At 37.6% G+C, this 14,011-nt stretch overlaps 1 protein-coding gene across 1 annotated transcript in view; it reads right to left on the bottom strand.

The window, feature by feature from the left end:
• Positions 1-14,011, bottom strand: part of ADGB (androglobin) — a 142,756-nt gene that overhangs the window by 112,603 nt on the left and 16,142 nt on the right. Inside the window, exons 3-5 of the mRNA XM_036249050.1 lie at positions 11,488-11,580; positions 6,733-6,804; positions 4,576-4,785 (exon numbers count right to left, since the gene is read on the bottom strand). Coding sequence (XP_036104943.1) covers positions 4,576-4,785; positions 6,733-6,804; positions 11,488-11,580 — 375 coding nt within the window. The remainder of the gene's footprint in view (positions 1-4,575; positions 4,786-6,732; positions 6,805-11,487; positions 11,581-14,011) is intronic.

The following is a 14,011-nucleotide window of genomic DNA, read 5'->3' as shown; positions in this document are numbered from 1 at the left end:
TGCAAACAGTATAAAATACAATATGTTTGAAGTGCTCTAGGACCAGAAAAGAAAGTGTAACTGATTTTGCTAATGTCTTCACAAGAAAGTGGCATTTGAACTGAAGAATCAAGGAACAGTATATTTTCCCCACGTAGATAGGGGCAATAGAATAAAAATGTTTTCTTCACATGACACTTATAATCCTAAACTTATATTGCTTAGTTCAGTTGCTATATATCTTTTTTTTTCTTTCCTAATAGACAATAAATCAAAATGGAATCCTATGAAATGTTCAAGAAACGCACAGGAGGACAGGAAAAAGGAAACAAATACCAAAAAAAAACACACAAAAAAAAACACACACGCAACAAAGTAAACAATAAAATGGCAGACTGAAATCCCAATATCAAATATAAAATACACACAAATTAAAATAAAAGAGCAACTAAACATACTTAAGTTAAGAATTTGCATATATTTTGACAAAAAAAAATTAATTACACATGTAGAAATCCTAGAAAAAATAGTCATGTCAATGGGCAAAATATACACACAAAGATGCTATTTTAGTATTATTTGTATTGGTTAAACACTGGTCCATAACCCAAAAATCTGTCAATATGAAATTAGCAAAATATATAGTCATTGTTACATTCAAACAATAGAGTACAAGGTAGATAAACTGGTATCAAAAAATGTCCATAGTCAGGAAAAAATACTTTACAGAACAATAACTACTACATGATCTTACTGTTACTACAAATTATATATAGTAAATTTGCATTATGTTTATAAGAAAAAAGTTTAGGAGAATACACATAAGTCATTTACTTTGATTGTTTATGTAAGCAGAATGAGGGAACTTTCATTTTCTACTCTGAATATTTTAACAGTGTTTGAATTTGTTTTACTAGAAGCATGTAGAATCTTAAGAATAAAACATTTGCATTTTGTAAAAAACTAATTGAGTGTTAGAAAAATAATTTGTCATGGTATATATCTTGTTTATATAGTTTAAAGAACAAAAATAGCACCAAGTGGGAGAGAGTTTGTTTCAAACGCTGACTGTAGGGTCTGCCCAGAGACCGACTCAGGGGTCTGAGTTGGCACATGAGAAGCATATAAAGTTTTCTGCACTCCCACGTTTCAAGAAACTCTGAATTCAAGCCCTGGCTGGATAGCTCAGTTGGTTAGAACATCGTCCCAATATGCCAAAGTTGCGGGTTCCATCCCTGGTCAAGGTACATAGAAGACTCAACCAACAAATGCATAAATAAGTAAAACAACAAATTGATGTTTCTCTTTCTCGCTCTCTTTCAAATCAACAAAAAAAGGAAATGCTGAATTCTACAATAAGTACAAATTTTAATCAGAAACAAAAGCTAATACATTTTTTATATAAATAAATGGATGGCAACGGGAAAATTATTGGTCCCTATGTGTGTGTTTTCTCTGTTTATTCAGAGACAAATGAAAGCTGGGACAGGCAGAGAGAGGCTGCCAAGAGCAATGAATATTTCAAGTGGAAAGCAATAACTTGTTTATTTCTTTCAAGGAGCCAAAAGAATGCTGACATTGGAAAGTACCTGATGAGACTTGTGTATGTCCCAGAAGCGGTATTATCACTGCAGGGGAAAGAGAGAGAACGGCTATTTCATAACACTGCTCTTTATGCTAGTCAGTACATCTTGTCTGGCTGATGTCAAAGAACCCTGATGCTATTTACTTAGAATCCAAACTGGAAATAATGGGAATACTTTTATGGGAAAAACTGGTGTGAAAATATGAACTTTAAATGTCATGAAGACATTTAAAAGAGGGTCTGAGAGGTAGATTTGCCTCTTAGGAGTTAAGGTAAATGTTTCTTAGAAACAACAGGAAAGAGGGAGAGGAGTATATATAACAAAGCAGAGAAGGAAAATCCATGTCCAATCAGAACAAAAGGTTTAAAAACAGCATCGATAAATTGAAGGGGGAGGGGAAAACGGAGAGGAGGAGAAGAAAAATCAGCATAGGGCAGAAGACATATCTCCAGCATAATGATAGTGAATTAAGCAGCAGAAGGAAACAAAGCATATTTTAATGAACATGATTCTTAAATATTTGCAGCGAAAAGCAAAGAATAGACATTAAACACTGAACTAGAATTGGAAGAGAAAAAAATAAAAAATTAAATTGTTTATGTCTGAAAAGGAACAAAAAAAAAGAAAAAAACAAAACAATATAGTTGACCTTGTCAGGAAGAATTTACTTGAATCCTTACTACACCTAATAAGCACATAGGCTTTGACTGAGCCCTACCAACTGGACTGGATGCCAGAGCATTGAAACAGGACAGGAACTGCGCATGTGTGGTCACGGGAACCACAGCAAGGCCATATTGCAGAGAGAACTGTGCAGAGCCCTGCCAACAACACTGCACACCCCGCTCAAGAACCACTGCTGGGTGAGTGAACACCCGATTGTATAATCATGTGCTTCCCCCTGGCTCCACCGAGGGCCAGGGAGAGAAACGGTCTGACATAGTAGGAGACAGCGGTGGGAGAGAGAGAAGAGGAAAGAAGAAATGAAAGAAGGAAGGGAACTAATAATGCTGAGAATCTGCTCTTTGTCAGGATCTTTGCTCGGTTCTTTTACATAATTACCACATTTTATCTTCACCTCTATTCGTCCAGGATATGTTTTCTATCTATTATCTTGAGAAATGTGGACCCTTTGCCATGTTGTACGTGTGGCCCTGAAGGCCTCGCGTGGCCCAACAATGGATCCAGAAAAGCTGAGGGCCCGCAAAGCTTTCTCTCGGTGTCAGTGAGTGAGGCCATGGCCATGAGCTTCAGTGCCAGCAAGCTGCCTGCCAGAATAACTCACATGGAGCCAGTTGTAGCTCAGTGCTCAGTGTCTGGCAGCATCCCCACCAGACACTCCTTAGATGAGAGCGACGAAGAAACAGGACCACCGCACGCGCGGGTCAGGCTTTCTGACTGCCACCAGCCCGGCCCACTTCTCTCCAGCGCTGACCGTGTTCTCTAAGGACATACGTTGAATGATTGAATCTGTTTGAGCTCTCCAAACTGGGCTAAACACCTTTTTAAAAAAAATCTAAATCTAAGTAGGTTTGGGCTTGTGAGGAATCAGTATATTTAAAGAGAAACAAATCACTTTTTTTTTTCAAAAAGGAATGTAGTGTTAGTAAATGTTGACCCCTACCTGGAAGGGGATTTGAAAAGAAGGAGGGATGTCAGGAAGCTGAGAGAGAGAGAGAAAGAGAGAGATTGAAGCTAAGAGGGTTGGTTTAATGATCTGTTGATGCTGTTTCTGAAATTCTTAATAATTTCGAACTCCATCTAGATTCAGGTTTAGGTGAATGTGCAGAAGTGGGGACCAAATGCCCAGGCATCTGACCTCCTCACCCTTCCCAGGTTTACCTTCTTTCTATCACCCCTCAACCCTGTCTACGGGCATCCACTTTCTCAATGCTGTACCTTCCTCTCACGCCATACAAATCTGCCTCCTAATTGATAACTAAAGAAGATAAAGAAAATTAAGAAGTTATTCTCTCTTCCAGTAATATTTTGGTTTTCCGTTTCTACTGTCTTGCTGTGAATATCAAACACAGACCCTCAAACCCTATTTTGGAAAATGGAGGCTGAGATCACCCCCTCCCCTTCTGCCTTCCCCCTGTAACGATCCAATTAGTCCCTAAGCACTGGTCTGTCAGTGCCTCCACCCCAGGAAGATAGACAGCTTGGGCTCATTAAGAAAAAAGTCATGTTCTGAGATGGAGAATCCAGAACGTTCTCAACAACTAGGACCGGTTTCATGGGTACCTGGCCTTGCACACAACACCCCGTGCTCAGCAGGGCCTCGTCTTTGGTTTAAAGCACTGCCATCACTGTCTTGAAATTCCTAACAATTTTTGAACAAGGGGTTCTGCTAATCATAGAGCTGGGTCTTGCCTGTGACTCTCGGTCCTTAGAAAGAGCACCCCACCACGAACAACCCAAAGGTGTTTAATATAATCTCAGCATTGGCAAATGTAGTGTGAGTCTGCTTTGCCAGGTTTTAAATTCTCTATTTGTACTTCTTACTCTCCCATTTGCTTCCTTTTAGGCAGAGTTAAAACTTTTGTGTCAGTGTAAGATTTGTTAACATGAAAACAAATCTCACGTTTAAGACAAAAACAAACAAACAAACAAAAAACACCAGATGGGACCAGGTCCCCCAGCAGCAGCAAAATCCAGGAGAGAAGGAGCACAACACGCTCAAGTACTCCCTCTTGCTCATGACCCTGACAGCGTGTCACAAAGAAGAAAGGGAGGGAGAAAGTCCCGGGCCCCACCTGCCTGTACAGCCCTCCCTGCTCCAGGAAGCACCAGCTTAAAAAGCACAGGGAATTGGTATCAGAGGAGAAACAACTGTTTTTCTTATTAATCCCACATTACATCTGCAGGACACCCTCCACCCCAGTAGCTACCTGATTCATATCCTGCATAAACTGCATCATTTTGTATTAGCCTAGGTGTCAGCCTCTAAGGCACATCTATTTCAATATTAAAGACAAATGAATTTTAATGCACATGAACATAAACTTACCATCCAGTAAAGCTTCACAACATATTTGCCATAGCTGTTGTACAAAGGCATGTGACCCTTCACGGCCTTGCACAGAGAGTATATGTGTTCCCAGGGCTTCCAGAAGAGAAGAGGAGGTTCCCCTGTGGTCCCTTTAAAATTATTGCTCATAACAGACCCATTGAATATCTTCCACACTGCATAGATTTCACTGATAATCCATCTCATCAGCTAGAGGCGAAAAAAATTTGTGTTAATTAGTTATTTTTTCAGTTTTGGCACTGTAATTTAGGGGAGAAATCAGCTGAAAACCTATTTCCAATAATAATATTAAATTATATATATAATGTGTTCTACATTTTGATTTCTGACCTGCAGAATAAAGTCATAGATCCTGCTTTTGTTTTCAGGAAATATTGTCATATTACAGGCTAAAAAGTATAATATTAAACAGACTCTTAGCTAAGAGCTATCTTGTGGAGTAAACAACTAATGACCTTTATTTGACATAGATCTTAATTTGAATTCTGTAAGAGAGAGAGAGAGACTGAATGCTTCTAAAACATGATTTACTTTGGAATCAACTTTTTATACATGAGGGAGCTACTATTCTGTAAGTATTGAGAAGTTTGAGGGGGAAAAATATCTCTTTTTTGTCAATAGGACAAATTAGACAAGGAAAAGAAATAAAAAAATTAAAATTTCATCCACTTTAATATACTTTTTTTTTTTTTTTTTATCCTCACCCAAGGACATTTTTCCATTTTTTGTTCAGGTAGAGTGGGAGGGAGAGAGTGGAACAGAGAGAGAGAGAGAAACATCGATGTGAAAGGAACACATTGAGTGGCTGCCACCCACACAACCAACCAGGGCCGGGGACAAACTGCAACCGAGGTACATGCCCTTAGCGGGAACCGAACCCGGGTCTCTCAGGACCGCAGGCCGACACTCTAACCACTGAGCCAAACCGGCCAGGGCCACTTTAATATACTTTGAACTCATATTTCACGTGTTGATCTATAGGTGCAGAAATGCTCCAAGTAAAACTCCCACGTGCAGTGTTAAAACCCTGCAGTAAGGCGCAGAGGGGAGCTGAGCTTTGAAGTAGATTTGAATCCTCCTTCAGATCCTTCTGTTCTTGGGCAAGTCATGTCAGCCTCTCTAAATTTTCATTTTTCATCTGTTAAATGCAGATAAAACTCTCTATTTTTCAGCATTTTTGTGAGTCATAGAAACAATGCATACGAAATCTCTGGGTCTCGTGGGTGTTAAGTAAGGCCACTGGCCACTGCCCCTCTATAGTGCTGGCTTTTCTGAAATATTCATCTCATGTTTTACTGCCTGGTCTGCATGGAGATTAAATACTTGAGACTGACCTCATGAAATCTGTTTTTCTCAATTTTCTTTATCTAGGAACTTTCTTAAATTTTGGTTAAGTGGAAAAAGGCCAATCAGGTATCCTCTTGTGTATATAAAGATATTATATATTATTTTATACTTTTCTTCCCTTGAAAAATAAAAAGGTTAAAGTCCATATATATGTTTAGGATTCATAAATTTGGAGATAATTTTGTCCTAATATTGGTTAAGATATTAAACATAAGAAAAACAAAGGGTTTGAATCAATGATGGCTATGCTCCACTCCTCTGGCTGGTCTTAAAAGAAAATAATCAAAAATCCCCTGTGTCTGAAATAACTACCTTAGGGAAGCAGAACAAGTCTGCTTCTGAACTGTAAAAGCCAGGGTGGGGAGGTGGGGAAGTGCACCCCCACAGGAAGTATGACAGCTGTGGTGAGTATCTGGCGTGTTTAGAGGAGGTGTTGCAATCAAACTGCACCCCAGGATTTTCCCCACGTTAGCAAATCAAACAATATCAGACCCTACTTTTGGAGGCAACTTTAAGTCAGTTGCTAGGCGGGAGGATCTGCAGGAGAAATGCCTAGATTGAGAGGCCAGTGCCCTGGGCAGAGAGGGGACAAGCAGTGCCCATGCTAACTCTTTCCCACACTCCGCTTGCTAACCTCAGTGGGCTTCTCTTTCCCTTCTAGTGCCTGGTGAATTAAGTGCTGGCTGACACCAAAACGTGAAGGTGAGCAGGGAGACACGAGAGGGGGATTGTTTACGCAGGCCTGGAAGGCCTTCTGCACTGAGGCTTTAGTTCATACTTCGTACACACCTCACTGCAGAGCAAATGTTCATTTACTGAAAACAAGTCAAACAGGCTTTCATTCTTCACAACTACTGGAACCTGGAATTAAAAATCGTAAAGCAGATATTATTCCTTAGGAAAAATAAGGGAAATGTAACTCATGCATCGTCCACAGGCCCAACCTGATTTCATTTCTCACAACCAGAGAATTAGAAGTAAAAAGTAAGCACGCTATTTCTGTTACAGGTCTAGGTGACATTGATTTAATAATAGAGGGCCTATAAAATGCAATCTTTTAACACGCAAATAAAATGTTATAAGATATAATACATGCAGATAAACTGAGCATGCATAAACTGAGTTTGAAATTGTGATTTGAAATTTAAATTAACCATGCAAGTAAAAACTAATGCTCAGTTAACTTGTGGTAGCTGAAAAAAAAAAATCTTCATCTTGGATAAATAATTATTAATTGTGACAGCTTTTAAAATTCTTGCCCAACTTTAAATCCTGTTTTGTTTTAAATTTTAATTTGATGGTCATTATTTAATCAGTATCATCTAAGTTGCTTTTATATATTTAGTCCAGTAAGGAATAAACATAATAAGGAAAAACAAACTTGTAACTGTTTTTAAAAATCAATTACTCAGTCACAAGAAATGATAAAACATTGCCATTTGTGACAACATGGATGGACCTTGCTAAGCGAAATCAGTCAGAAAAAGCTAAGAACCATATGAGTTCATTCATTTGTGGGATATAAAACTGAAACTCATAGACACAGACAACAGTATGGTGGTTATCAGAGGGAAGGTTGTGGGGAGACTGTAAAGGGAAAAGGGGGCCAAGTAAATTGTTAGAGATGACAATTTGGGTGGTGGGTACACAATGCAATATACAGATTATGTATCATAGAAAAGTATGCTCGAAACCTATATAATTATTAACCAATATCACTCTAATCAATTTAATAAAAATTAATTATAATTCATATCAAGCGTATACATTTAAGACACTAAATTAACAAAAAATGGTTTTGATTATTGAAAAAAATATTTTTAATCCTCATCCGAGGACATGCTTAGAGAGAAGGAAAAAAGAGAGAGAGAGAGAAAGAAACATCAATGTGAGAGAGAAACTTCTATCGTACGTGCCCCCTCCAGGGATAGACTTTGCAACTCAGTTGTGCCCTGACCAGGAATCTAACTGGCAACCTTTCGGTGCACAGGACGGTGCTCAACCAACTGAGCCACTCTGGCTGGGCTGTAAAAGATTTTTATGAAAACTAAGGCCATCAATTATTCTTTTCATTTTTTTTATCCTCACCCAAGGACATTTTTCCTTTTTTTATTTTTGTTCACATAGAGTGGGAAGGAGAAGAGGAAAAGAGAGAGAGAAACATCGACGTGTAAAGGACACATTGAGTGGCTGCCTCCCGCATGACCCAACCAGGACCGGGGACAAACTGCAACTGAGGTACATGCCCCTAGCGGGAACCGAACCCGGCTCTCTCTGGACCGCAGGCCGACGCTCTAACCGCTGAGCCAAACCAGCCAGGGCCCATCAATTATTCTTAATCATCTGTATACCTAACATCTAAAACCGCAATAAAATATTTGTTATGTCCAAGAAAAATTTCTTAAAACTACCTTAAAGGCCTGAATTGACTATGTTCAGAATTTATAAACATAGTTTTATATATATTTATATTTTATATTATATTTACATTTTATATATATATTTATTTATTTTGGTTTGACTGATTATGATGTAACTAAAATATCCATACCTTTCAGCAAGTACCAATGTTTATTAAATTTTATTAACTAAATATTAATTATAAATGATTATAATTAATCAATTAATTCATTAAAGTCTTGAATACCTCAAGTTTGAAGGGTTAGATTTAATGGACACCTGCTGACAAATGAAAAGGAGGCGCTAACAGCTTGTAAAAGACACAGACAATAAGGCAAAGTCTTCTACAATGCTGTTTTACCATCTCTATCCCCTGTGTTTATACCTGGGACAAGATAAATCTTCAGACATCTTAGATGTGTTCAATACAACAGTTAAGGACCTGGGCCACCAATATTGGGTTCTTAGAAATAACAGATCTGCTCATCCACTCTGTGATCAGGGCTTGTTAACCTTCTTGGTTAAAAATGGCCCATGTTGACTCTGATATCTCAAACCCAGGCTTTTAAGTTGTTTAATAACTTAGCTTCTCCATGACTTAAATCATGTCCTCTGACTTCATCTTTTGTTTAGAATGTTCTGGGCATGTTTCTAGGCTCTACTGTGCTTTTTAAATTGTGGGTTGCAATTATTTACTAATTCATGTAATCAGTTTAGTGAGTCAGGACCATACATATAATGGTCAGGTCCATCTATCTACCTACCTATCTGTCTATCTATATATCTGTCTCTCTATCTGTCTTTCTGTCTGTCTGTCTGTCTGTTCATCTCTCCGTCCATCCATCTGTCTGTGTCTGTCTGTATATCTATCTATCTAATCTTTAAAAAAATTTTTTTCTTTATTCATTTTAGAGAGAGAGAAGGGGAGAGGGAGAGAGAGATAGAAACATCGATGAGAGAGAACATCAACTGGCTGCTCCTGCACACCCTCCACCGGAGATCAGGCCCACAACCTGGATATGTGCCCTGACCGGGAATCAAACCAGTGACCTCTTGGTTCATGGGTCGATGTTCAACCACTGAGCCACACGGGGCGAGCCATATCCATCTATCTATCTATTATTTATCTATCTATCTATCTATCTATCTATCTATCTATCTATCTATCTATCATCTATCTATCATCTATCTATCGTCTATGGAATAGACTAGAATAGAGTAAATCTTACATAGAAAAGTCAGTACTATTTTGTAAAATTTTTGTCTAAACTTTATATAGTCTATATTTAATGAGCCTCGATGTAAAATTTATTTATCACTGTGGACCTAGACATTAAAACTTAAAAAACACTATCCTAAAACTTTCCTACATAGCTAGACTTTCATTTCTGGCTGTTCTTGTTCATACACCAACATAATGGATCAAGAGAAGGAGTCAGTGCACAGGGGGAGTGGAAGCAGATGGACAGCAATATTGTGATAAATGTTGGACCTATCAACAACAATGAATACATTTGTTTTTAGCATAAGTGTATCTCTCAGAACTAAGGTATGCTAAAAAGAAAAAAATGATCTATAAAACTTTTCTCCTTACTCAAATTTATGGCACTCCCATTTTATGGAATTCCTATCCTTTATTGGCGTGGAATGCAAACTCTGCATTTAAGTTGAGCAGAGCTTAAATATTATTAATAATACATTGATATTAAGTGCATCGTATTAACAACATAGATTGGTATTATTTATGTCAACATTACCTAACATTGTAAGTAAAGGCATGCTTCAGCCTCGGCTGGTGTGGCTCAGCAGTTAAGAGTGTCAGCCCATGGAGCAAAGAGTTGCAGGTTCAGTTCTGGTCAAGGACATGTACCTAAGTTGCAGTTTGGGGGTCATGCAGGAGGCAACCAATCGATGTGTCTCTCTTACATTAATGTTTCCCTCTCTCTTTCTCCTTCTTTCTCTCCCTCCCTCCTTCCCACTCTATTTGAAAATCAATGGAAAATATCCTTGGGTGAGGATTAAAAATATAAAAAAATAAAGGCATGCTTCATAAATATTTGATTCTTGTATTTAAAATGTCTTTCAAGAAGACATTCTATAAATACTCTGATCAAAAGAGATGCATCTTTCTACTTTTTCATTTTAGTATTTTTAAATTTAGGATTATTTTACTTTCTCAACTAGTAACAGTAGTTTAAAAATATGGTGGGAAATTGTATTTTCTTGCATTGGTAGCAGTGCTTATAAAGAATAAAACTTTGCCCTGGCCAGTTTGGTTCAGCAGTTGGAGCGTTGGCCTGCGGCCCAGAGAGTCCTGGGTTCCATTCCTGCTAGGGGCACAAAACAAAAACAAAACAAAACAAACAAACAAAAAACCTTTTAGGAATACAACTGCTTCGTGTAGAAACAGAGATCCAATATGGATTCCATAATGTATGGAAGAGTCAGCTTCACTCCAACTATCTGACTAGCTAACTAGTAACTAACTAGGCCTACGAACTTGCTGTGCTTTATATGAAAATAATAAAAGATCTGGGAAGGTGGAAAAATAGGCATTCATGATAATTAAGCCCTTGGAAACACCAAATATACTGAAATAAGCATAGCTCTTAGGAAGATAGACCAGTGGGTCTCAAGTTTAATGTGTGTCAGTGCTGTTTGAAATAAAGGTTTCTCAGGCGATGTCCCAGTCAATGTGATTCACGAGGCCGGGCATGGGGTCCAGAAATGAAGGTGGAGTAGAGAGACCCAAGTGCAAATCTCTTGGGCTGGAAAATTAATGCTAACACACACCAAAGTAAACAGACCTTCACGACATATCAGTTCTTGCTAAAAAGTAGAAAGGATTCTGTCAGAAATTAAGGAATAGTTTCTCACAACACTTTAATCTATAATTTGAAGAAAAAGAAAACTTTAAACTTTCAATATTCTATAAATAAAATTTCAATATTCTTTTGGAAATCAGTATAAGAAATATTCAGCTGTACTGATAAACATATTTCTAATTTTAATGTCAAAATGTAATTAATTATTATTTACTGGATATCACAGGCAAAAATTACTGTAAATTTAGATTTTCATAATTAGCATATTATATCTCATTGTTAATATATATTTTGTTTAATAATAAAAAATACTTCTTACCTGATTAATTAAAAAGTCCTGTGGACGTTTCCAGGAATACATTTTCAGTGATGGTGGTAATTCAATCTTGCCCTCAGGGTCTTCAAAAAAATGCTACATAAAGATATATTGAGTTTTATCTCCATATGGTTTTATTAAAATAAAAACAACTCAACATTAACAACAATTAATAAATACATAGCTTAATAAGTAGGCAATTATAGAGCACTGTGTTTGTTCTCAGAGCTAGTTCATAGAGTATTTGGAAAATACTGAAGTTAACAATGGCATTTAATTAATGAAACCTTGATTGTTTAGTAGCACTTTGATTGAAGAAGAATAAGTACAAGCAAGCATGAGCTGCTTTAGATGTGAATTAGGTGTGGAGGGAAAGCAATTTCAGATGGGCCAGATACGAACTTATACTTCACTGAAAATACTGGCTTTTTTTTTCCTGAATAGAAAACATGGAACAAATTTACTTGTCAACTGTTAGAATCATTGACAAGATAATACATAAATGAAATGGGTATCTTTGATTTGACTTTCATTTATTAATTGTTTTGATTAAGCTTGTTATTTTTAGATAATTATGCATACACATTCCATTGTATAAAATAATATGGGAGTTCCTGCTTTCTCTTTCCCCAGTGGTAACATCTTGCAAAACTATATATACTATAGTATCACACAGCCAGGATATTGACATTGACCCAGTCAAAATACAAAACAGTTTCATCAGCACAAGGATCTCTCCTATGCCCCTTTATAGCCACACCTACCCTAACCTCCCCATTCAGTGCTTAATCTCTACTACCTGGCAATCACTAACCTGGGCCCTATTTCTATAGTTTTGCCATTTTGATGTCATATGAATGGAATCATATAATATGTAACCCTTTGAATTGGCTTTTATCCCCTCTCAGCCTAATTCCCTGGAGATTCATTTCACCCAAGTTGTTATATGTATCAATAGTTTGTTCTTGTTTATTGCTGAGCTATAGTTTATACTATGGATATTTGTTTACCATCCGTACACTGAAGAACATCTGGACTGTTTCCAGTTTGAGGCTATTACTAATAAAGCTGCTATGAATGTTTGTGTACAAGTTACAGGTTTTTGTGTGAACATGTTTCCATTCCCCTCGGATAAATGCCCCCAAAGTCAATTGATTCATTAATTTCCGAGCCCCTAGTAGAGGTCAGTTAGTGAGCTCTGAAGAAAGAATGATATCTAAGAATGTACTCACAAATGCTAGCAATCTAGTAAATGAGAGACTTCAGGTAGCTACTATGTAAAAATTTTTACAGCTCATAAGGCTTTGTGTGTGTGTGTGTGTATCCTTACAAGAAATAATATGAAAAGTGCTAGTACAAACAAAATGCTCAAGAAATATGAACTATCTGTACAGAAAAAAAATGGGTAACTAAATTTCACCCGAGTGAATGAGGGTTGGCGAAAATAAATACCGTTTTGTGATTTTCTGAGTAATCAGAGTTTTACCCCAATGCTGATGTGTCCTGAGAAATGGGTTATATTTTAAAGGGTCTCAGGGTATCTGGAGCATATGATTTATTGACACATTTAGGATATTGGAATAATTTGGATGAAGATATAGGCAACCCCAACATCCAAACTGAGGTTTCCAGAAGCTGTATTAGACTTCTGGGGTTCCTCACATCGTTTTCATCTTTGCAAATATTAATTTAGTTATTTTAAAGTCTCCTATCTGACAACTCAAAAATCAGAGTCACCTGTGGTTGTGTTCGTATTACCTGATTTTTCCTCTTGGCTTTCAGTTGCTTGATTTTGTTTTTCTTCATGTCTGGTAAACTTGATTGTATGATATGTACTGAACATAACATGTATACAGGCTCTAAATGATAATGTCTTCCTCCAGAGAGGGGAATGCTATTCTTTTCTAGCAGACAGAGTACAAGACGAACTTGACCCAGTCAAGACTGGGCCTCAGTATTCTGTAAGGCTAGTATAGACTTGGTTTGCCCTCCTCAATGCAGAACACTGTGGCCACGGTGGAGTCCTAACCGGAAGGCTGGAGACCCTCCCCTTGGTGTGCCCTGAATTCCAATCTCGCAATAGCACCAGGAATTCTTCTTTCAGTTATTTAGCCTTCGAGCTGCTGCTTTTTACTCATTTTCTCAGCAGCAAAAGCTTCGCAAACATAGCTTAGGAGTTGGGCAAATGTCTCAAAGTGAAATGATACACAAAATTTTCAGATCACTTCTCTGTAGTGACCTCGGGGATTCGGGATAAGTTCTGGCTACTTTGGTAGCCCTTGGCAATATCCTCTCTCCCTTCTGATATGAGCCCCAAGACATCACTCTCTACTTGGCATCTAATTACCATGTCTTCAATTAATAAATGTCTTTGAGCCCTGGCCGGTTTGGCTCAGCCATTGGAACGTCGTCCCGGGTTTGGTTCCCGTGAGGGGCATATGCCAAAATAAATAAATAAATAAATAAATAAATAGTCTTTGAGAGAAACAAACAAACAAAAACCAAGGTGAATGTGGGGCTCATCCTG

The sequence above is a fragment of the Molossus molossus genome, unplaced genomic scaffold (genome assembly GCF_014108415.1).
Source record: "Molossus molossus isolate mMolMol1 unplaced genomic scaffold, mMolMol1.p scaffold_m16_p_8, whole genome shotgun sequence".
NCBI classification, from domain to species: Eukaryota; Metazoa; Chordata; class Mammalia; order Chiroptera; family Molossidae; genus Molossus; species Molossus molossus.
The sequence above is the reverse complement of the archived record's forward strand: the minus strand, read 5'-3'. Positions and strand labels throughout refer to the sequence as shown.